This window comes from Tachyglossus aculeatus, chromosome 8 (genome assembly GCF_015852505.1).
Source record: "Tachyglossus aculeatus isolate mTacAcu1 chromosome 8, mTacAcu1.pri, whole genome shotgun sequence".
Taxonomy (NCBI): domain Eukaryota; kingdom Metazoa; phylum Chordata; class Mammalia; order Monotremata; family Tachyglossidae; genus Tachyglossus; species Tachyglossus aculeatus.
This window is the reverse complement of record NC_052073.1, coordinates 37,193,558-37,217,875: the sequence shown is the minus strand read 5'-3', so window position 1 is coordinate 37,217,875 and position 24,318 is coordinate 37,193,558. Positions and strand designations below refer to the sequence as shown.

Below are 24,318 nucleotides of genomic sequence, written 5' to 3'. Positions count from 1 at the left end.
AGTGACCATAATTATTATTATTATTATTATGATTGCGCTGCGATTCTGGGACAGCATATCGTGATGACTCTGATAATTCATGATGACCATAATTACTATTATTATTATGATTGTGTTGCGATTCTGGGGCGGCGTATCATGATGATTCTAACTGATTATTCACGATGACCATAATTATTATTATGATTGTGTTGCGATTCTGGGACGGCATATCGTGATGACTCTAACTGAGATTATTCACGGTGACCATAATTATTATTATTATTATGATAGTGTTGTGATTCTGGGACGGCATAGCGCGATGATTCTAACTGTGATCATTCACGATGACCATAATTATTATTATGATAGTGTTGCGATTCTGGGACGGCATAGCGCGATGATTCTAACTGTGATCATTCACGATGACCATAATTATTATTATGATAGTGTTGTGATTCTGGGACGGCGTATCGTGATGACTCTAACTGTGATCATTCACGATGACCATAATTATTATTATGATAGTGTTGCGATTCTGGGACGGTGTATCATGATGACTCTAACTGTGATTATTCACGATGACCATAATTACTATTATTATTATGATAGTGTTGCGATTCTGGGACGGCGTATCGTGATGATTCTAACTGTGATTATTCACGATGACCGTAATTACTATTATTATTATGATTGTGTTGTGATTCTGGAACGGCATATCGTGATGATTCTAACTGATTATTCACAAGGACCATAATTATTATTATTATGATTGTGTTGCGATTCTGGGACGGCATAGCGCGATGATTCTACCTGTGATCATTCACGATGACCATAATTATTATTATGATAGTGTTGCGATTCTGGGACGGCGTATCGTGATGACTCTAACTGTGATTATTCACGATGACCAGAATTATTATTATGATAGTGTTGTGATTGTGGGGCGGCCTAGAGCGATGATTCTAACTGTGATTATTCACGCTGACCAGAATTATCGTTACGATAGTGTTGCGATTCCGGGACGGCATAGCGCGATGCTTCTAACTGTGATCATTCACAGTGACCATAATTATTATTATGATGATGATTGTATTGCGATTCTGGGACGGCATATCGCGATGATTCTAACTGTGATCATTCACGATGACCAGAATTATTACTATGATAGTGTTGCGATTCTGGGACGGCATAGCGTGATGATTCTAACTGTGATTATTCACGCTGACCAGAATTATCGTCACGATAGTGTTGCGATTCCGGGACGGCATAGCGCGGTGCTTCTAACTGTGATTATTCACGACGCCGAGGCTGCATGGCGGAGCGTCTGAAGGCCGAGGTGCTGCGGCGGGAGAGGACGGTGGACGTGCTGGCCGGGCCGGACGCCTACCGGGACCTTCCGCGCCTCCTGTCCGTGGCCGAGTCGGGCCGCCAGGCCGCCAACGTCCTTCTGGCCCGCGACGAGACCTACGCCGACGTCATGCCCGCCCCGCCGCCCCCCGGCGCCGTCTCCGCCTTCGTGTGAGAGACCCCTCCGCCCCGGCACCTCGAGAGACCCCCACACCTTCATTCAATCATATTTATTGAGCGCTTACTGTGAGCCCCACGTGAGCCCACTGTTGGGTAGGGACCGTCTCTCTGTGTTGCCAACTTGTACTTCCCAAGCGCTTAGCACAGTGCTGTGCACACAGTAAGCGCTCAATAAATACGACTGAATGAAATGAATGAATGAATACAAGTTGGCAACATATAGAGACGGTCCCTACCCAACAGCGGACTTAAAGTCTAGAAGATAATAATGGCATTTGTTCAGCGCTTACTATGTGCAAAGCACCGTTCTAAGCACTCGGGAGGTTGCAAGGTGATCGGGTTGTCAGTCAATCAATCGTACTTATTGAGCACTTACTGTGTGCAGAGCACTGTACTAAGCGCTTGGGAAGTACAAGTTGGCAACATAGAGAGACGGTCCCTACCCAACAGTGGGCTCACGTGGGGCTCACAGTCTTCATCCCCATTTTACAAATGAGGTAACTGAGGCCCAGAGAAGTGAAGTGACTTGCCCCAAGTCACACAGCTGACAAGTGGCGTGGCCAGGATTTGAACCCATGATCTCTGACTCCTAAGCCCAGGCTCTTTCCATGGAGCCACGCTGCTGCTCACGCCGCCCGCCCACTCCGGGACCGGGAAGGAAAGGGGCAGGGAGAGCGTGACCTCCGACCACGGGATGGGTAGCGAAGCAGCGTGGCTCAATGAAAGAGCCCGGGCTTTGGAGTCGGAGGTCATGGGTTCAAATCCCGGCTCCGCCAATTGTCAGCTTTGGGCAAGTCACTTCTCTGGGCCTCAGTGACCTCATCTGTAATGAGGGATGGGGATGAAGACTGTGAGCCCCCCCGTGGGACAACCTGATCAACTTGTAACCTCCCCAGCACTTTGAACGGTGCTTTGCACATAGTAAGTGCTTAACAAATGCCATCATTACTATTATAATTATTATTATTCTCTGAGCCTCAGCTCCCTCCTCTGTAAAATGGGGATGAAGACTGTGAGCCCCCCCGTGGGACAACCTGATCACCTTGTAACCTCCCCATCACTTTGAACGGTGCTTTGCACATAGTAAGTGCGTAACAAATGCCATCATTACTATTATTATTATTATTCTCTGAACCTCAGCTCCCTCCTCTGTAAAATGAGGATGAAGACTGTGAGCCCCCCCGTGGGACAACCTGATCAACCTGTAACCTCCCCAGCGCTTTGAACAGTGCTTTGCGCATAGTAAGCGCTTAACAAATGCCATCATTATTATCATTATTAACCGGGAGGGGACCGCGGGAATAGCGGGGAGGGGGCGGGTCTCCAACGTCCCCCCGCTCTCTCGCCCGCCACAGGTCCATCATGCGCGGCTGCGATAACATGTGCAGCTACTGCATCGTGCCCTTCACGCGGGGCCGGGAGCGAAGCCGGCCCGTGGCCTCCATCCTGGAGGAGGTGAGGAGGCTGTCCGGACAGGTGAGCGAAACCCCCGCCCCTCGACGGGCTCCCCCTTTCATTCATTCATTCAGTCATATTTATTGAGCGCTTACTGTGTGCAGAGCACTGGACTAAGCGCTTGGGAAGTCCAAGTCGGCAACATCCAGAGACGGTCCCTACCCGACGATGGACTCACAGTCTAGAAGGGGGAGATGGACGGCAAAACAAAACACGTGGACGGGTGTCAAGTCGTCAGAATAAATAGAAGTAAAGCTAGATGCACATCATTAACAAAATAAATAGAATAGTAGATATATACAAGTCAAATAAATAGTCATATTTATTGAGCGTTTACTGTGTGCAGAGCACTGGACTAAGATCTCGGGAAGTATAGGTTGGCAACAGATAGAGTTGGTCCCTATCCGACAATGGGCTCACAGTCTAGGAGGGGGAGACGGACGACAAAACCAAACATGTCGACGGGTGTCAAGTCGTCAGAATAAATAGAAGTAAAGCTAGAAGCACATCATTAACAAAATAAATAGAATAGTAAATATGCACAAGTCAGATAAATAGACAATCGTATTTATTGAGCGCTTACTGGGTGCAGAGCACTGGACTAAGATCTTGGGAAGTCCAAGTCGGCAACATATAGGGACGGTCCCTACCCAGCAACGGGCTCACAGTCTAGAAGGGGGAGATGGGCGACAAAATGAAACGTGGACGGGTGTCAAGTCGTCAGAATAAATAAAAAAGCTAGATGCACAGCATTACCAAACTCAATACGTACGAGTAGAATAAATAGAGGAATAAATCTGTACAAACATATATACAGGGGCTGTGGGGAGGGGAAGGAGGTAGGGCGGGGGGATGGGGAGGAGAGGAAAAAGGGGGCTCAGTCTGGGAGCCCTATCCCCTTCATTTGTTCATTCATTCATTCAACTGTATTTATTGAGCGCTTACTGTGTGCAGAGCACTGTACTAAGCGCTTGGGAAGTCCAAGTTGGCAACATCTAGAGCCGGTCCCTACCCGACAACGGGCTCACAGTCTAGAGGAGGGAGACAGACAACAAAACAAAACATGTGGACAGGTGTCAAGTCATCAGAATAAACAGAAATAAAGCTCGATGCACATCATTAGCAAAATAAGTAGAATAGTAAATATGTACAAGTAAAATAAATAGACGGTCGTATTTATCGAGCGCTTACTGTGTGCAGAGCACTGTAGTAAGACCTTGGGAAGTCCAAGTTGGCAACATATAGGGACGGTCCCTACCCGACAGCGGGCTCACAGTCTAGAAGGAGGAGACAGACGACAAAACAAAACGTGGACAGGTGTCAAGTCGTCAGAATCAATAAAAATAACGCTAGCTGCACATCATTAACGAAATACATATGTACAAGTAAAATAGAGTAATAAATCCGTACAAACATACATAGTACAGTGCTCTGCACACAGTAAGCGCTCAATAAATATGATTGATTATGGCTCAGTGGAAAGAGCCCGGGCTTTGGAGTCAGAGGTCATGGGTTCAAGCCCCGGCTCCGCCACTTGTCTGCTGTGTGACCTTGGGCAAGTCACTTAACTTCTCTGTGCCTCAGTTCCCTCATCTGTAAAACGGAGATTAAGACTGTGAGCCCCATGTGGGACAACCTGATTACTTTGTATCTACCCCAGCGCTTAGAACAGTGCTTGGCACATAGTAAGCGCTTAGCAAATACCATTATTATTATTATTATTATTACAGGTGCTGTGGGGAGGGGAAGGAGGTGGGGGGATCGGGACGGGGAGAGGAAAAAGGGCTCAGTCTGGGAGCCCTTCGCCTTGAGAAGCAGCGTGGCTCAGTGGAAAGAGCCCGGACTTTGGAGTCAGGGGTAATGGGTTCAAATCCCGGCTCTGCCAGTTGTCTGCTGTGCGACTTTGGGCAAGTTCATTCATTCATTCAGTCGTATTTATTGAGCGCTCACCGTGTGCAGAGCACTGTGCTAAGCGCTTGGGAAGTCCAAGTCGGCAATATATAGGGACGGTCCCTACCCAATAGCGGGCTCACGGTCGAGAAGGGGGAGACGGACAACAAAACAAAACATGTGGACGGGTGTCAAGTCGTCAGAATCAATAAAAATGACGCTAGCTGCACATCGTTAACGAAATACATATGTACAAGTAAAATAGAGTAATAAATCTGTACAAACATACATAGTACAGTGCTCTGCACACAGTAAGCGCTCAATAAATATGATTGATTGTGGCTCAGTGGAAAGAGCCCGGGCTTTGGAGTCAGAGGTCATGGGTTCAAGCCCCGGCTCCGCCACTTGTCTGCTGTGTGACCTTGGGCAAGTCACTTAACTTCTCTGTGCCTCAGTTCCCTCATCTGTAAAATGGAGATTAAGACTGTGAGCCCCATGTGGGACAACCTGATTACTTTGTATCTACCCCAGCACTTAGAACAGTGCTTGGCACATAGTAAGCGCTTAGCAAATACCATTATTATTATTATTACAGGTGCTGTGGGGAGGGGAAGGAGGTGGGGGGATCGGGACGGGGAGAGGAAAAAGGGCTCAGTCTGGGAGCCCTTCGCCTTGAGAAGCAGCGTGGCTCAGTGGAAAGAGCCCGGACTTTGGAGTCAGAGGTCATGGGTTCAAATCCCGGCTCCGCCAGTTGTCTGCTGTGCGACTTTGGGCAAGTTCATTCATTCGTTCAGTCGTATTTATTGAGCGCTCACCATGTGCAGAGCACTGGACTAAGCGCTTGGGAAGTCCAAGTCGGCAACATATAGGGACGGTCCCTACCCAACAGCGGGCTCACACTCTAGAAGGGGGAGACGGACAACAAAACAAAACATTGGACAGGTGTCAAGTCGTCAGAATCAATAAAAATAACGCCAGCTGCACATCATTAACGAAATACATATGTACAAGTAAAATAGAGTAATAAATCTGTACAAACATACATAGTACAGTGCTCTGCACACAGTAAGCGCTCAATAAATATGATTGATTGCGGCTCAGTGGAAAGAGCCTGGGCTTTGGAGTCAGAGGTCATGGGTTCAAACCCCGGCTCTGCCACTTGTCTGCTGTGTGACCTTGGGCAAGTCACTTAACTTCTCTGTGCCTCAGTTCCCTCATCTGTAAAATGGAGATTAAGACTGTGAGCCCCATGTGGGACAACCTGATTACTTTGTATCTACCCCAGCGCTTAGAACAGTGCTTGGCACATAGTAAGCGCTTAGCAAATACCATTATTATTATTATTATTATTACAGGTGCTGTGGGGAGGGGAAGGAGGTGGGGGGATCGGGACGGGGAGAGGAAAAAGGGCTCAGTCTGGGAGCCCTTTGCCTTGAGAAGCAGCGTGGCTCAGTGGAAAGAGCCCGGACTTTGGAGTCAGGGGTCATGGGTTCAAATCCCGGCTCTGCCAGTTGTCTGCTGTGCGACTTTGGGCAAGTTCATTCATTCATTCAGTCGTATTTATTGAGCGCTCACCGTGTGCAGAGCACTGTGCTAAGCGCTTGGGAAGTCCAAGTCGGCAATATATAGGGACGGTCCCTACCCAATAGCGGGCTCACGGTCGAGAAGGGGGAGACGGACAACAAAACAAAACATGTGGACGGGTGTCAAGTCGTCAGAATCAATAAAAATGACGCTAGCTGCACATCATTAACGAAATACATATGTACAAGTAAAATAGAGTAATAAATCTGTACAAACATACATAGTACAGTGCTCTGCACACAGTAAGCGCTCAATAAATATGATTGATTGTGGCTCAGTGGAAAGAGCCCGGGCTTTGGAGTCAGAGGTCATGGGTTCAAGCCCCGGCTCCGCCACTTGTCTGCTGTGTGACCTTGGGCAAGTCACTTAACTTCTCTGTGCCTCAGTTCCCTCATCTGTAAAATGGAGATTAAGACTGTGAGCCCCATGTGGGACAACCTGATTACTTTGTATCTACCCCAGCGCTTAGAACAGTGCTTGGCACATAGTAAGCGCTTAGCAAATACCATTATTATTATTATTATTATTACAGGTGCTGTGGGGAGGGGAAGGAGGTGGGGGGATCGGGACGGGGAGAGGAAAAAGGGCTCAGTCTGGGAGCCCTTTGCCTTGAGAAGCAGCGTGGCTCAGTGGAAAGAGCCCGGACTTTGGAGTCAGGGGTCATGGGTTCAAATCCCGGCTCCGCCAGTTGCCTGCTGTGTGACTTTGGGCAAGTTCATTCATTCGTTCAGTTGTATTTATTGAGCACTTACCATGTGCAGAGCACTGTGCTAAGCGCTTGGGAAGTCCAAGAACGTCCGTTCCTCCCTCAGGGCCTGAAGGAAGTGACCCTCCTGGGGCAGAACGTGAACAGCTACCGCGACCCGTCGGAGGCCCAGCGGGGCCTGGCGTCCTCCCCATCCCCGGGCCTGAGCCGCGGCTTCCGCGCCAACGTCAAGGCCCGGCCGGGCGGCCTGCGCTTCGCCCACCTCCTGGACCGCGTGGCCGCCGTCGACCCGGACATGAGGATCCGCTTCACGTCCCCGCATCCCAAAGACTTCCCGGATGAGGCAGGCGAGGGGTTGGGGGGGGCCGTGCTGGGGACCCCCCGACACCACCGATCAATCAATCGTATTTATTGAGCGCTTACTGTGTGCAGAGCACTGGACTAAGCGCTTAGGAAGTCCAAGTTGGCAACATCATCACCATCAATCGTATTTATTGAGCGCTTACTATGTGCAGAGCACTGGACTAAGCGCTTAGGAAGTCCAAGTTGGCAACATCATCATCATCAATCGTATTTATTGAGCGCTTACTGTGTGCAGAGCACTGGACTAAGCGCTTGGGAAGTCCAAGTTGGCAACATATAGAGACCGTCCCTACCCAACAGTGGGCTCACAGTCACCCAATGTTGTGTCCCGTCCACGCGTTTCGTTTCGTCGTCCCTCTCCCCCTTCTGTGAGAAGCGGCGTGGCTCAGGGGAAAGAGCCCGGGCTTTGGAGTCAGAGGTCGTGGGTTCAAATCCCGGCTCCGCCAGCTCTCAGCCGGGTGACTTTGGGCAAGTCACAACTTCTCTGGGCCTCAGTGACCTCATCTGGAAAATGGGGATGAAGACTGGGAGCCCCCCGGGGGACAACCTGGTCACCTTGTAACCTCCCCAGTGCTTAGAACGGTGCTTTGCACATAGTAAGTGCTCAATAAATGCCAGTATTATTATTATTATTATTATTCTCTGGGCCTCAGTTCCCTCATGTGTAGAATGGGGCTGAAGACTGGGAGCCCCCCGGGGGACAACCTGATCACCTTGTAACCTCCCCAGTGCTTAGAACGGTACTTTGCACAGAGTAAGCGCTTAATAAATGCCAGTATTATTATTATTCTCTGGGCCTCCTTTCCCTCATCTGTAAAATGGGGATTAAGACTGGGAGCCCCCCATGGGACAACCTGATCACCTTGTAACCTCCCCAGCGCTTAGAACAGTGCTTTGCACATAGTAAGCGCTTAATAAATGCCAGTATTATTCTCTGGGCCTCAGTTCCCTCATCTGTAAAATGGGGATTATTTATTCATTCATTCATTCAATCGTATTTATTGAGCGCTTACCGTGTGCAGAGCACTGTACTAAGCGCTAGGGATTAAGACTGAGAGCCCCCCATGACACAACCTGATCACCTTGTAACCTCCCTAGCGCTTAGAACAGTGCTTGGCATATAGTAAGCGCTTAATAAATGCCAGCATTATTATTATTATTCTTCTCTGGGCCTCAGTTCCCTCATCTGTAAAATGGGGATGAAGACTGTGAGCCCCCCATGGGACAACCTGATCACCTTGTAACCTCCCCAGCGCTTAGAACCGTGCTTTGCACAGATTAAGCGCTTAATAAGTGCCATTAAAAAAAAAAAAGCAGCACTCGGGGGAGTCCAGTAGGACAGAATTCCCATCCCGCATCCTTCCCCACTCAGGTCCTGGAGCTGATCCGGGAGCGACACAACATCTGCAAGCAGATCCACCTCCCGGCCCAGAGCGGAAGCAGCGTGGTCCTGGAGGCAATGAGGCGGGGGTAAGGCCCACCATCCTCGTCCCGCCTCCCACCGTGGGCGCTGTACTGAGCACCCGGGAGAGGCCGATCCCGTTAGTAGACCCCATCCCTGCCTGCACGGAGGGTTGGGTCTGTTGTCTGTCTCCCCCTTCTAGACTGTGAGCCCGCTGTTGGGTAGGGACCGTCTCTATATGTTGCCAACTTGTACTTCCCAAGCGCTCAGTACAGTGCTCTGCACACAGTAAGCGCTCAATAAATACAATTGAATGAATGAATGAATGTTGGGTGCAGAGTCCAACAGACCCGATCCCTGCCCTAAAGGCGCTGGCAGTGAGTCAATTGGGGGTATTTACTGAGCGCCAGAGCCCGGGCTTGGGAGTCAGAGGAAGTGGGTTCTAATCCCAGCTCCTCCACTTGTCTGCTGTGTGACCTTGGCCGAATCACTTCACTTCTCTGGGCCTCAGTGCCCTCCTCTGGAAAATGGGGTTTAAGACTGTGAGTCCCCCGTGGGACAACCTGATCACCTTGTAACCTCCCCAGCGCTTAGAACAGTGCCTTGCACATAGAAAGCGCTTAATAAATGCCATCATTATTATTATTATTATTCTCTGTGCCTCAGTTACCTCGTCTGTAAAATAGGGATTAAGACTGTGAGCCTCACGTGGGACAAGCTGATTACCCTGTATCTACCCCAGTGCTTAGAACAGTGCATGGCACATAGTAAGCACTTAACAAATACCATAATTATTATCCAGTGCAGCGTGGCTCAGTGGAAAGAGCCCGGGCTTTGGAGTCAGAGGTCGTGGGTTCAAATCCCGGCTCCGCCACTTGTCAGCTGTGTGACATTGGGCAAGTCACTTCACTTCTCTGGGCCTCAGTTCCCTCATCTGTAAAATGGGGATGAAGACCGTGAGCCCCTTGTGGGACAACCTGATTACCTTGTACCTACCCCAGCGCTTAGAACAGTGCTTTGCACATAGTAAGCGCTTAACAAATACCAACATTATTATTATTATTATTATAGAACAGTGCTTGGCACATAGGAAGCGCTTAACAAATACCGTTATTGTTGTTATTATTATTATTATTATTATTATTTTCTGTGCCTCAGTTACCTCATCTGTAAAATGGGGATTAAGACTTTGAGCCCCACGTGGGACAAGCTGATTACCCTGTATCTACCCCAGTGCTTAGAACAATGCATGGCACATAGTAAGCACTTAACAAATACCATAATTATTATCCAGTTTTTGGCACATAGGAAGCGCTTAACAAATACCATTATTATTATTATTATTCAAGGAGCTGATGGTCTAGCGCTTAGAACAGTGCTTTGCACATAGTAAGCGCTTAATAAATGCCATCATTATCATTATTAGTGTTTGCATGGGAGAGTCCATAAGAATAGATTCATTCATTCCTTCAATCGTATTTTTCCATTCTATCACGCTCCCTACCCCTAAGGGACTGACGTTCTGTCCATCCATTAGTAGTATTTATTTTAGGTGCTTACTATATGCCAGGCACTGTAGAAAGCGCTGGATCATCAGGTTGGGAACAGCCCCTGCCCGACGTGGGAAGGAGGGAGGGGCAGGTATGTGATAAATTACCTCATCTGTAAAATGGGGATGAAGACTGTGAGCCCCCCGTGGGACAACCTGATCTCCTTGTAACCTCCCCAGCACTTACAACAGTGCTGGGCACATAGTGAGCGCTTAATAAATGCCATCATTATCATTATTACTGTGTGCATGGAAGAGTCCATAAGAATAGAGTCATTCACTCCGTCAATCGTATTTTTTCATTCTATCACGCTCCCTACCCCTAAGGGACTGACATTCTGTCCGTCCATTAGTAGTATTTATTTTAGGTGCTTACTATATGCCAGGCACTGTAGAAAGCGCTGGATCATCAGGTTGGGAACAGCCCCTGCCCGACGTGGGAAGGAGGGAGGGGCAGGTATGTGATAAATTACCTCATCTGTAAAATGGGGATGAAGACTGTGAGCCCCCCGTGGGACAACCTGATCTCCTTGTAACCTCCCCAGCACTTACAACAGTGCTGGGCACATAGTGAGCGCTTAATAAATGCCATCATTATCATTATTACTGTGTGCATGGAAGAGTCCATAAGAATAGAGTCATTCACTCCGTCAATCGTATTTTTTCATTCTATCACGCTCCCTACCCCTAAGGGACTGACATTCTGTCCGTCCATTAGTAGTATTTATTTTAGGTGCTTACTATATGCCAGGCACTGTAGAAAGCGCTGGATCATCAGGTTGGGAACAGCCCCTGCCCGACGTGGGAAGGAGGGAGGGGCAGGTATGTGATAAATTACCTCATCTGTAAAATGGGGATGAAGACTGTGAGCCCCCCGTGGGACAACCTGATCTCCTTGTAACCTCCCCAGCACTTACAACAGTGCTGGGCACATAGTGAGCGCTTAATAAATGCCATCATTATCATTATTACTGTGTGCATGGAAGAGTCCATAAGAATAGAGTCATTCACTCCGTCAATCGTATTTTTTCATTCTATCACGCTCCCTACCCCTAAGGGACTGACATTCTGTCCGTCCATTAGTAGTATTTATTTTAGGTGCTTACTATATGCCAGGCACTGTAGAAAGCGCTGGATCATCAGGTTGGGCACAGCCCCTGCCCGACGTGGGAAGGAGGGAGGGCAGGTATGTGATAAATTACCTCATCTGTAAAATGGGGATTAAGACCGTGAGCCCCCCGTGGGACAACCTGATCTCCTTGTAACCTCCCCAGCGCTTAGAACAGTGCTTGGCACATAGTAAGCGCTTAATAAATGCCATCATTAATATTATTATTACTGTGTGCATGGAAGAGTCCATAAGAATAGATACATTCATTCCTTCAATCGTATTTTTTCATTCTATCACGCTCCCTAATAAGTGCCATTATTAAAAAAAAAAGTGGGGGGAAGAGAGCAGGGTTCGAATCCCCATTTCACAGAGGGGGAAATAAACGTCGCCTTATGTTTTCACTGCAGGTACACGAGAGAAGCTTATTTAGAGCTGGTTCAGCACATCAGAGCCACCATTCCAGGTAAATTCGATGATTTTCCCCAACTCCTGCTGCCGGTTTTCCCTTCCCGTCCGCGGTGGACCAGAGGCCCGTCCGAAAGCCTTCAAAGAAGCCGCGTTTAGGGTGGAGCCCGGGCTTTGGAGTCGGAGGTCACGGGTTCAAATCCCGGCTCCGCCGCTCGTCAGCTGGGTGACTTTGGGCGAGTCACTTCACTTCTCTGGGCCTCAGTGACCTCATCTGGAAAATGGGGATTCATTCAATCGTATTTATTGAGCGCTTACTGTGTGCAGAGCACTGGACTAAGCGCTTGGAAAGTCCAAGTCGGCAACATCTAGAGACGGTCCCTACCCAACAGCGGGCTCACAGTCTAGAAGGGGGAGACAGGTGACAAAATGAAACATATAAAGCAAATTAAATAAATAATAGAATAAGCATGTACAAGTAAAATAAATAAATAGAGTAATAAATATGTACAAACATATATGCATATATGATCAGGTCAGAGAGGAAGCTGCCTGAATGGATGGCTGGCGGTTCATTCACTTCTCTGGGCCTCAGTGACCTCATCTGTCAAATGGGGATGAAGACTAGGAGCCCCCGGGGGACAACATGATCACCTTGTATCCTCCCCAGTGCTTACAACAGTGCTTTGCACATAGTAAGTGCTTAATAAATGCCATCTTTATTATTATAATTATTATTATTATTATTATTCTCTGGACCTCGGTGACCTCATCTGTTAAATGGGGATGAAGACTGGGAGCCCCCCGTGGGACAACCTGATCACCTTGTATTCTCCCCAGCACTTACAACAGTGCTTTGCACATAGTAAGTGCTTAATAAATGCCATCTTTATGATGATGATGATGATTATTATTATTATTCTCCGGGCCTCGGAGACCTCATCTGTCAAATGGGGATTAAGACTGTGAGCCCCCCGTGGTGCAACCTGATCACCTTGTAACCTCCCCAGCGCTTAGAAGCCCAGTGCTTTGCACATAGTAAGCGCTTAATAAATGCCATCATTATTATTATTATTATTAGAAAGACCTGAAGGAGCCGGGATTAGAACCCAGGGCCTCCGGGGCCTCTCCGCCAGGCCTCGTGGCTTCCCGCCGAGCCTCTTCTAGTTCATCCATTCATTCATTCATTCAGTGGTATTTATTGAACGCTTACTGTGTGCAGAGCACTGTACTAAGCGCTTGGGAAGTCCAAGTTGGCAACATCTAGAGACGGTCCCTACCCAACAGCGGGCTCACAGGCTAGAAGGGGGAGACAGAGAACAAAACAAAACATATTGACAGAATAGAATAAATACGTTCTATAAATAAATATATTCTAGTTGGAATCCGGGGCGGCGGGGAGCCCGTCTTAGGTGGAATACGGCCCGGGGACCCCGTCCTCGAGGACTTTTAGACTGTGAGCCCACTGTTGTGTAGGGACCGTCTCTCTATGTTGCCAACTTGGACTTCCAAAGCGCTTAGTACAGTGCTCTGCACCCAGTAAGCGCTCAATAAATGCGATTGAATGAACGAATGACTGCGGCCTGGCGCGGAGCCCGTCTTAGGAGGAATATGGGTGATCGCGAGGCGGGTGGGGGTCCCGCGCGTCCCTCCGTGCCCAGGGGTCAGCCTGAGCAGCGACTTCATCGCCGGCTTCTGCGGGGAGAGCGAGGATGACCACCGGCAGACCGTGGCGTTGCTTCGGGAGGTGCGCTACAACGCCGCTTTCCTGTTCGCCTACAGCATGCGGCAGGTGAGAAACGGAGCGGCATCTGCCCGTCTTTATTCCTCTACCTACAGCACATAACGGTATTCGGTCATTCATCCATTCAGTCGTATTTACTGAGCGCTCACTGCGTGCGGAGCACTGGACTAAGCGCTTGGGAAGTCCAAGTCGGCAGCATATAGCGACGGGCTCATAGTCGAGAATCCTCTGTACAGTTCATTCATTCATTCCTTCAATCGTATTTATCAAGCGCTTACTGCGTGCGGAGCACTGGACTAAGCACTTGGGAAGTCCAAGTTGGCAGCATTTAGAGACGGTCCCGACCCAACAACGGGCTCATAGTCGAGAATCCTCTGTATAGTTTATTCATTCATTCCTTCAATCGTATTTATCAAGCGCTTACTGCGTGCGGAGCACTGGACTAAGCACTTGGGAAGTCCAAGTTGGCAGCATTTAGAGACGGTCCCGACCCAACAACGGGCTCATAGTCGAGAATCCTCTGTATAGTTTATTCATTCATTCCTTCAATCGTATTTATTGAGCGCTTACTGTGTGTGGAGCACTGGACTAAGCGCTTGGGAAGTCCAAGTCGGCAACATAGAGAGACGGTCCCGACCCAACAACGGGCTCATAGTCGAGAATCCTCTGTATAGTTTATCCATTCATTCCTTCAATCGTATTTATCGAGCGCTTACTGCGTGCGGAGCACTGGACTAAGCGCTTGGGAAGTACAAGTCGGCAACATAGAGAGACGGTCCCGACCCAACAACGGGCTCATAATCGAGACTACTCTGTTTAGTTTATTCATTCATTCCTTCAATCGTATTTATCGAGCGCTTACTGCGTGCGGAGCACTGGACTAAGCACTTGGGAAGTCCAAATCGGCAGCATATAGAGACGGTCCTGACCCAACAACTTTATTTGTTGTTTATTGCTCTATTAATTTATTACTCTATTTATTTTACTTGTGCGTATCTATTCTACTTATTTTATTTTGTTAATATGTTTTGTTTTGTTGTCTGTCTCCCCCTTCTAGAATGTGAGCCCACTGTTGGGTAGGGACCGTCTCTATATGTTGCCGACTAGACCGTCTGGACTAAGCAGGGTTAGAACCCCGTGGTGATAATAATAAAGAATGATGGCATTTGTTAAGCGCTTACTATGTGCAAAGCGCTGTCGAGGTGGGGGGATACGAGGTGATCAAGTTGTCCCTCACCCCGTTGTTGGGTAGAGAAGCAGCGTGGCTCAGTGGAAAGAGCCCGGGCTTTGGACTCAGAGGTCATGGGTTCAAATCCCAGCTCCACCACTTGTCAGCTGTGTGACTTGGGGCAAGTCACTTAACTTCTCTGGGCCTCGGTGACCTCATCTGTAAAATGGGGATTAACACTGTGAGCCCCACCGGGGACAACCTGATCACCTTGTAAATTCCCCAGCGCTTAGAACAGTGCTCTGCACATAGTAAGCGCTTAATAAAAATGCCATTATTATTAGGGACCGGCACTATCTGTTGCCAACTTGCATTTCCCAAGCGCTCAGTCCAGCGCCCTGCACACGGGAAGCGCTCAGTAAATGAGCGAACGAGTGGATCGTAACGCCGGTGTTTAAGCGCTCACCCGGTGTGTGGTTCTTTCTCGTTCTGTCCCCGGGGACGCCCGGGGCCCCGCAGAAAACCCGCGCCCACCACCGGCTGCGGGACGACGTCCCGGCCGAGGAGAAGCGGCGGAGGCTGGAGGAGCTGATCGGCGTCTTCCGAGAGGAGGCCGCCGCCGCCAACCGGGCCTACGAGGGCCGCCTCCAGCTGCTGCTGGTCGAGGGGGTCAGTGGGGACCCCCCGTCCCGTCCCCCCGGGGGTGCCGAGCGTGTGGCCGACGGGAGGGCGGGGGGGGGTCCAAACCGGAGGCACGCGTGTCCCTTCCACGGAAATTCCCAGCCCGTAATCGTCGTCTCCGTCGGGGGACGCCGGCCATGTGCCAAGCGCTGGGCACAGCACTGTGGGAGATACAAGGTAAGCAGAATAGTTGGAGCCCCCATCCCTCGTGGGTAATATCAATCAATCAATCAATCAATCAATCAATCGTATTTATTGAGCGCTTACTATGTGCAGAGCACTGTACTAAGCGCTTGGGAAGTACAAATTGGCATCACATAGAGACAGTCCCTACCCAACAGTGGGCTCACAGTCTAAAAGGGGGGAGACAGAGAACAGAACCAAACATACCAACAAAATAAAATAAGTAGGATAGAAATGTACAAGTAAAATAAATAAATAAATAAATAAATAGAGTAATAAATATGTACAACCATATATACATATATCCAGGTGCTGTGGGGAAGGGAAGGAGGTAAGACGGGGGGGATGGAGAGGGGGACGAGGGGGAGAGGAAAGAAGGGGCTCAGTCTGGGAAGGCCTCCTGGAGGAGGTGAGCTCTCAGCAGGGCCTCAGCAGTAATAATAATAATAATAACGGCATTTATTAAGCACTGACTATGTGGTAAGCACTGGGGAGGTTACAAGGCGATGGTGGTGGTGATGATGATGATAATGGCATTTATTAAGCGCTTCCTATGTGCAAAGCACTGTTCTAAGCGGGCATTTATTAAGCACTGGCTATGTGGTAAGCACTGGGGAGGTTACAAGGTGATGATGGTGATGATGATGATGATAATGGCATTTATTAAGCGCTTACTATGTGCAAAGCACTGTTCTAAGCGGGCATTTATTAAGCACTGACTATGTGGTAAGCACTGGGGAGGTAAGCAGAATAGTTGGAGCCCCCATCCCTCATGGGTAATAATAATAACGGCATTTATTAGGCACTGACTATGTGGTAAGCACTGGGGAGGTTACAAGGCGATGGTGGTGGTGATGATGATGATAATGGCATTTATTAAGCGCTTACTATGTGCAAAGCACTGTTCTAAGCGGGCATTTATTAAGCACTGACTGTGGTAAGCACTGGGGAGGTTACAAGGCGATGATGGTGATGATGATGATGATAATGGCATTTATTAAGCGCTTACTATGTGCCAAGCACTGTTCTAAGCGGGCATTTAGTAAGCACTGACTATGCGGTAAGCACTGGGGAGGTTACAAGGCGATGATGGTGATGATGATGATGATAATGGCATTTATTAAGCGCTTACTATGTGCCAAGCACTGTTCTAAGCGCTGGGGAGGTTACAAGGTGATCAGGTTGTCCCACGGGGGGCTCACAGTCTTCATCCCCATTTTACAGATGAGGGAACCGAGGCACAGAGAAGTGAAGTGACTTGCCCAAAGTCACACAGCTGACAATTGCCGGAGCCGGGATTTGAACCCGTGACCTCTGAGTCCAAAGCCCGGGCTCTTTCCACTGAGCCACGGATCAGGTTGTCCCATGGGGGGGCTCCCATTAATCCCCATTTTCCAGAGGAGGGAACTGAGGCCCGGAGAAGTGAAGTGACCTAGTGACCTGCCCAAGGTCACACAGCTGACAAGGGGAAGCAGCGTGGCTCAGTGGAAAGAGCCCAGGCTTTGGAGTCAGAGGTCGCGGGTTCAAATCCCGGCCCCGCCACTTGTCAGCTGGGTGACGTTGGGCGAGTCACTTCACTTCTCTGGACCTCAGTGACCTCATCTGGAAAATGGGGATGAAGACTGGGAGCCCCTCGTGGGACAACCTGATTACCTTGTACCTACCCCAACACTTAGAACGGTGCTTTGCACATAGTAAGCGCTTAATAAATACCAAAAAAAAAAAAAAAAGAAATTGGCAGAGCCGGTAATCAGGTTGTCCCCCGTGGGGCTTACCGTCTTCATCCCCATTTTCCGGATGAGGGAGCTGAGGCCCAGAGAAGTAGAGAAGCAGCGTGGCTCAGTGGGAGGAGCCCGGGCTTGGGAGTCAGAGGTCGTGGGCTCAAATTCCCCGCTCCGCCACTTGTCAGCTGGGTGACTTTGGGCAAGTCACTTCACTTCTCTGGGCCTCAGTCACCTCATCTGGAAATTGGGGATGAAGACTGAGCCCCCCGTGGGACAACCTGATCAACATGTAAATTCCCCAGCGCTTAGAACAGTGCTTTGCACATAGTAAGCGCTTAATAAATGCCATTATTATTATTATTCTCTGGGCCTCAGTTACCTCATCTGTAAAATGGGGATTAAGACTGTGAGCCCCGTGTGGGACAACCTGATCAACTTGTAACCTCCCCAGCGCTTAGAACAGTGCTTTGCACATAGTAAGCGCTTAATAAATGCCATTATTATTATTATTACTATTCTCTGGGCCTCAGTTCCCTCATCTGTAAAACGGGGATTAATACCATGAGCCCCCCGTGGGACAACCTGATCAACTTGTAACCTCCCCAGCGCTTAGAACAGTGCTTTGCACATAGTAAGCGCTTAATAAATGCCATTATTATTATTATTACTATTCTCTGGGCCTCAGTTCCCTCATCTGTAAAACGGGGATTAATACCGTGAGCCCCCCGTGGGACAACCTGATCAACTTGTAAACTCCCCAGTGCTTAGAACAGTGCTTTGCACATAGTAAGCGCTTAATAAATGCCATTATTATTATTATTATTATTCTCTGGGCCTCAGTTCCCTCATCTGTAAAACGGGGATTAATACCGTGAGCCCCCCGTGGGACAACCTGATCAACTTGTAAACTCCCCAGCGCTTAGAACAGTGCTTTGCACATAGTAAGCACTTAATAAATGCCATTATTATTATTATTATTATTCTCTGGGCCTCAGTTCCCTCATCTGTAAAACGGGGATTAATACCGTGAGCCCCCCGTGGGACAACCTGATCAACTTGTAAACTCCCCAGCGCTTAGAACAGTGCTTTGCACATAGTAAGCACTTAATAAATGCCATTATTATTATTATTATTATTCTCTGGGCCTCAGTTCCCTCATCTGTAAAATGGGGATTAATACCGTGAGCCCCCCGTGGGACAACCTGATCAACTTGTAACCTCCCCAGCGCTTAGAACAGTGCTTTGCACATAGTAAGTGCTTAATAAATGCCATTATTATTATTATTACTATTCTCTGGGCCTCAGTTCCCTCATCTGTAAAACGGGGATTAATACCGTGAGCCCCCCGTGGGACAACCTGATCAACTTGTAACCTCCCCAGCGCTTAGAACAGTGCTTTGCACATAGTAAGTGCTTAATAAATGCCATTATTATTATTATTACTATTCTCTGGGCCTCAGTTCCCTCATCTGTAAAACGGGGATTAATACCGTGAGCCCCCCGTGGGACAACCTGATCAACTTGTAAACTCCCCAGTGCTTAGAACAGTGCTTTGCACATAGTAAGCGCTTAATAAATGCCATTATTATTATTATTATTATTCTCTGGGCCTCAGTTCCCTCATCTGTAAAACGGGGATTAATACCGTGAGCCCCCCGTGGGACAACCTGATCAACTTGTAAACTCCCCAGTGCTTAGAACAGTGCTTTGCACATAGTAAGCGCTTAATAAATGCCATTATTATTATTATTATTATTCTCTGGGCCTCAGTTCCCTCATCTGTAAAACGGGGATTAATACCGTGAGCCCCCCGTGGGACAACCTGATCAACTTGTAAACTCCCCAGCACTTAGAACAGTGCTTTGCACATAGTAAGCACTTAATAAATGCCATTATTATTATTATTATTATTCTCTGGGCCTCAGTTCCCTCATCTGTAAAACGGGGATTAATACCGTGAGCCCCCCCGTGGGACAACCTGATCAACTTGTAAACTCCCCAGCGCTTAGAACAGTGCTTTGCACATAGTCAGCGCTTAGTAATGCCGTCATTATTATTATAAGGGACCTGCCCAAGGTCACCCAGCTGACAAGCGGCGGGGGCGGGATTCGAACCCACGACCTCCGACTCCCAAGCCCGGGCTCTTTCCACTGAGCCGCGTGCTGTTCTGATCCCGGCGCCGCCCCGCGTCTGCGGTGTGACCTTGGGCGACTGATGGCCCGTCCCCCGCCCGCCCTCCCTCCCGCAGACCAGCAAGCGTTCGGAGTCGGAGCTGTGCGGCCGGAACGACGGGAATCTCAGGGTGATCTTCCCGGACACGGAGATGGAGGACGGGACCGGCCGCGGGAGCCTCGTCCGGGCCCAGCCGGGGGACTACGTCCTGGTCAAGGTGACCCACCCGCCCCCGGGGGTGGGGGGCATTGAATGAATGAATGAATAAATGAATGAATGAATAAATGACTCCCAAGCTCGGGCTCTTTCCACTGAGCCCCCCTGCCATCATCATCATCATCATCAAGCGCTCAATAAATGCGATTGATGATGATGATGATGGCAGGGGGGCTCAGTGGAAATCATCATCAAGCGCTCAATAAATACGATTGATGATGATGGCAGGGGGGCTCAGTGGAAAGAGCCTGAGCTTGGGAGTCATTCATTCATTCATTCATGGACCGTCTCTATATGTTGCCAACTTGGACTTCCCAAGCGCTCAGTCCAGTGCTCTGCACACAGTAAGCGCTCAATAAATGCGATTGATTGATTCATTCATTCATTCACGGACCGTCTCTATATGTTGCCAACTTGGACTTCCCAAGCGCTTCGTCCAGTGCTCTGCCCACAGTAAGTGCTCAATAAATATGATTGGATGAATGAATGAACTTCACTTCTCTGAGCCTCAGTTCCCTCATCTGTACAAAGGGGATGAAGACTCTGAGCCCCACCTGGGACAACCTGATCACCTTGTATCCCCCCAGCGCTTAGAACAGTGCTTCACACATAATAATAATGATGGCAATTATTAAGCGCTTACTTTGTGCCAAGCACCATTCTAAGCGCCGGCGAGGTTACTAGGTTGTCCCACGGGGGGCTCACAGTCTTCATCCCCATTTGACAGATGAGGGAACTGAGGCCTGGAGAAGTGACTTTCCCGAAGTCACCCAGCTGACAAGCGGCGGAGCCGGGATTTGAACCCACGACTTCTGACTTCAAAGCCCGGGCTCTTCCCACCGGGCCGCGCCGCTTCTCTAAGTAATGGGAATGTTGCCAACTTGTACTTCCCAAGCGCTTCGTCCAGTGCTCTGCGCACAGTAAGCGCTCAATAAATACGATTGAAATCAATCAATCGTATTCATTCATTCATTCAGTCGTATTGAGTGCTTACTGTGCGCAGAGCACTGTACTAAGCGCTTGGGAAGTCCAAGAAGTAAGCGCTTAACAAATGCCATCATCGTGATTATTGTTGTTATCCCAGATCACGGCGTCCAGCTCCCAGAGCCTGCGGGGCATCCCCCTGCGGCGGACATCTCTGCGGGAGGCCCGGGCAGCGGAGGAGGAGGAGGAGGAGGAGGAGGAAGAGGAAGGGGGAGACCGACGACCACCATTATAAACAGGAAGCGGGCGTCAAGCGGAGGGGTGCTCCGGGACGGAGGAGCGGTAACGTGCTCCGGCGGGCTATTTTTCCTTTCCATTCCCGATCGGGTGTCCCCGGGACCGGGCCCTCTAGTCGGGAATCTCGCTTAGTACAGTGCTGTGCACATAGTAAGCGCTCAATAAATGCGATTGATGATGATGAAGAATCTACCAACCGGTCAGCGGCGTTCAGTTGAGCGCTTCTGGAGCGCTGTGCTGAGCTTCCCCTGGGAGGCCGGGGCCTGATTCATTCATTCATTCGTTCATTCATTCATTCACTCATTCATTCATTCAATCGTATTTATTGAGCGCTTACTGTGTGCGGAGCACTGGACTAAGCGCTTGGGAAGTACAAGATGATGATGATGGCATTTATTAAGCGATTACTATGTGCAAAGCTCCATTCTAAGCACTGGGGAATAATAACAATAATAATTTTGGTATTTGTTAAGCCCTTACTATGTGCGAAGCACTGTTCCAAGTGCTGGGGAATAATAATAATATAATTTTGGTATTTGTTAAGCGCTTACTATGTGCAAAGCACCGTTCTAAGCGCTGGGGAGGTTACAAGGTGATGAGGTTGTCCCCCGGGGGGCTCGCAGTCTTAGTCCCCATTTTCCAGATGAGGGAACTGAGGCCCAGAGAAGTGAAGTGACTTCATCATCATCAATCGTATTTATTGAGCGCTTACTGTGTGCAGAACACTGTACTAAGCGCTTGGGAAGTACAAATCAGCAACATATAGAGACAGTCCCTACCCAACAGTGGGCTCACAGTCTAAACAGTTGGACTTGCCCAACGTCACACAGCTGACAGTTGGCGGGGTCGGGGTTTGAACCCGCGACTTCTGACTCCAAACCTCTGATCCCCGTTGTACAGATGAGGGGATCAGTCAATCAGTCGGGAATCCGGGAACTGAGGCTCGGAGAAGTGAAGCTCATTCATTCATTCAGTCGCATTTATTGAGCGCTTACTGTGTGCGGAGCACCGGACTAAGCGCTTGGGAAGTCCAAGTCGGCAACATTTAGAGACGGTCCCTACCCGACAGTGGGCTCACAGTCTAGACGGGGGAGACGGACAACAAAACAAAACATAGTAACAAAATAAAATAAATAGAACAGTAAATATGGACAAGTAAATATGTCCAAATATGTTTCTGGGCTCGGCTCCACCCCTGGCTGGCCGCACGACCTTGGGCGAGTCATCTTTGCACATAGTAAGCGCTTAACAAATGCTATCATCATTATTATTATTATTATTATTATTATTATTATTATTATTATCATCATCAACTCGGGTCCAGGAGAATCACTGCTTTTGGATCCTCCCAAGCAAAAAGCGTGCTCCGGGAGAGGGTAGTGATAATACACGGTGGCGTTTATGAAGTTCCAACTATGAGCTAAGCCCTGGGCTGGATACTTTTTTCCTTGGTTTGACCCAGCCGTTGACTCACGTGGTTCTCTCTCGCTCCCCCATTTTACAGAGGAGGAAACGGAGGCCCCGACGGGAAGCAACAAGCCCCAGCCGGAATTCGAACCCGGGTCCCCGCCCACTCCCAGGCCTGGGCGCTTTCCATCGGACGAGGAATAGGGCCGATGGAAGGAGGAATTCAGCAAACCGGATCGATTCCCCCGGACAATCCACTCGGGCGTACCCTGTCTGTCTGAAAAATAATAGTAATAATAATGATGGCATTTGTGAAGCGCTTACTATGTGTCAAGCAGTGTCCTAAGCGCCGGGGGGGATACAAGGTGATCAGGTTGTCCCACGGGGGGCTCACAGTCTTCATCCCCATTTGACAGATGAGGGAACCGAGGCCCAGAGAAGGGAAGTGACTTGCCCAAAGTCACCCAGCTGACAAGTGGCGGAACCGGGATTTGAACCCATGACCTCTGAATCCAAAGCTCTTTCCACTGAGCCATGCTGCTTCCCGGTTCTCTGAACAAATACTCTCTGGATTTTGGGGTCGGAGGGGGGTCTCTGGTTCCTTCTGCCGCCCCCCGAGTGGGTGAGCGTGTGTGTGTGTTTGTGCGGGGTTCTTTGTGGGACAACCTGATGACCTTGTATCCCCCCCAGCGCTTAGAACAGCCAAGCACTTAGTCCAGTGCTCTGCACACAGTAAGCGCTCAATAAATACGATTGAATGAATGAATGAATGAATGAACAGCGCTTGGCACATAGTAAGGGCTTAACAAATAATAATAATAATGATAGCATTTGTTAAGTGCTTACTATGTGCACTGTTCTAAGCACTGGGGAGGTTACAGGGTGATCAGGTTGGCCCACAGGGGGCTCCCAGTCTTCATCCCCATTTTCCAGATGAGGCAACTGAGGCCCAGAGAAGCGAAGTGACTCGCCCAAAGTCACCCAGCTGACAAATGGCGGAACCGGGATTTGAACCCATGACCTCTGACTCCGGAGCTCGGGCTCTTTCTACTGAGCCACACTGATTCCCGGGTCTCTGAACAGAGACTTTCTGGATTTTGTAGGGGCGGGAGAGGTCTCTGGTTCCCTCCGCCACCCCCTGAATGGGTGAGTGGGTGTGTGTTTGTGGGTGCGGGGGTCTTTGTGGGACAACCTGATGACCTTGTATCCCCCCCAGCGCTTAGAACAGCCAAGTGCTTAATACAGTGCTCTGCACACAGTAAGCGGTCAGTAAATACGGTTGAATGAATGACACATAGTAAGCGCTTAACAAATAATAATAATAACGATAGCGTTTGTTAAGCGCTTACTATGTGCCAAGCGCTGTTCTAAGCGCTGGGGGAGGATACAAGGTGATCAGGTTGTCCCACAGGGGGGCTCACAGTCTTAAACCCCATTTTCCAGATGAGGGAAGTGAGGCCCAGAGAAGTGAAGTGACTTGCCCAAAGTCACCCAGCTGACAAGTGGCGGAGCTGGGATTTGAACCCACGACCTCTGGCTCCCAAGCCCGGGCCACTGAGCCATGCTGCTTCTCAAATACCATCTTCATCATCATCAGTGGCGGACCTGGGACCCTCTTCCTGTCTTGGAAGCCTGGGGCCAGAAGGTCATCATCATCATCATCAATCGTGTTTATTGAGCGCTTACTATGTGCAGAGCACTGTACTAAGCGCTTGGGAAGTACAAATTGGCAACATATAGAGACAGTCCCTACCCAACAGTGGGCTCACAGTCTAAAAAGGTCAGCCCGGGGGGTCACCGTGGCTCGTGTCCGCGGCCCTGGGGGTCG

At 49.2% G+C, this 24,318-nt stretch overlaps 1 protein-coding gene across 2 annotated transcripts in view; it reads left to right on the top strand.

Annotated features, from left to right (window-relative positions):
• Nucleotides 1-22,675, top strand: part of CDK5RAP1 (CDK5 regulatory subunit associated protein 1) — a 37,271-nt gene extending 14,596 nt beyond the window's left edge. The window contains exons 6-15 of one of the 2 annotated variants that reach the window (XM_038750555.1): nucleotides 1,290-1,500; nucleotides 2,865-2,985; nucleotides 7,251-7,487; nucleotides 8,880-8,977; nucleotides 11,977-12,032; nucleotides 13,636-13,766; nucleotides 15,406-15,555; nucleotides 19,723-19,863; nucleotides 20,947-21,128; nucleotides 22,588-22,675. In XM_038750555.1, coding sequence (XP_038606483.1) covers nucleotides 1,290-1,500; nucleotides 2,865-2,985; nucleotides 7,251-7,487; nucleotides 8,880-8,977; nucleotides 11,977-12,032; nucleotides 13,636-13,766; nucleotides 15,406-15,555; nucleotides 19,723-19,863; nucleotides 20,947-21,081 — 1,280 coding nt within the window. In that variant the 3' untranslated portion in view covers nucleotides 21,082-21,128; nucleotides 22,588-22,675. Of the gene's footprint in view, nucleotides 1-1,289; nucleotides 1,501-2,864; nucleotides 2,986-7,250; nucleotides 7,488-8,879; nucleotides 8,978-11,976; nucleotides 12,033-13,635; nucleotides 13,767-15,345; nucleotides 15,556-19,722; nucleotides 19,864-20,946; nucleotides 21,129-22,587 lie in introns of both variants that reach the window. The other variant, XM_038750554.1, reaches the window with a different exon arrangement.
• Nucleotides 22,676-24,318: the final 1,643 nt, after the last annotated feature.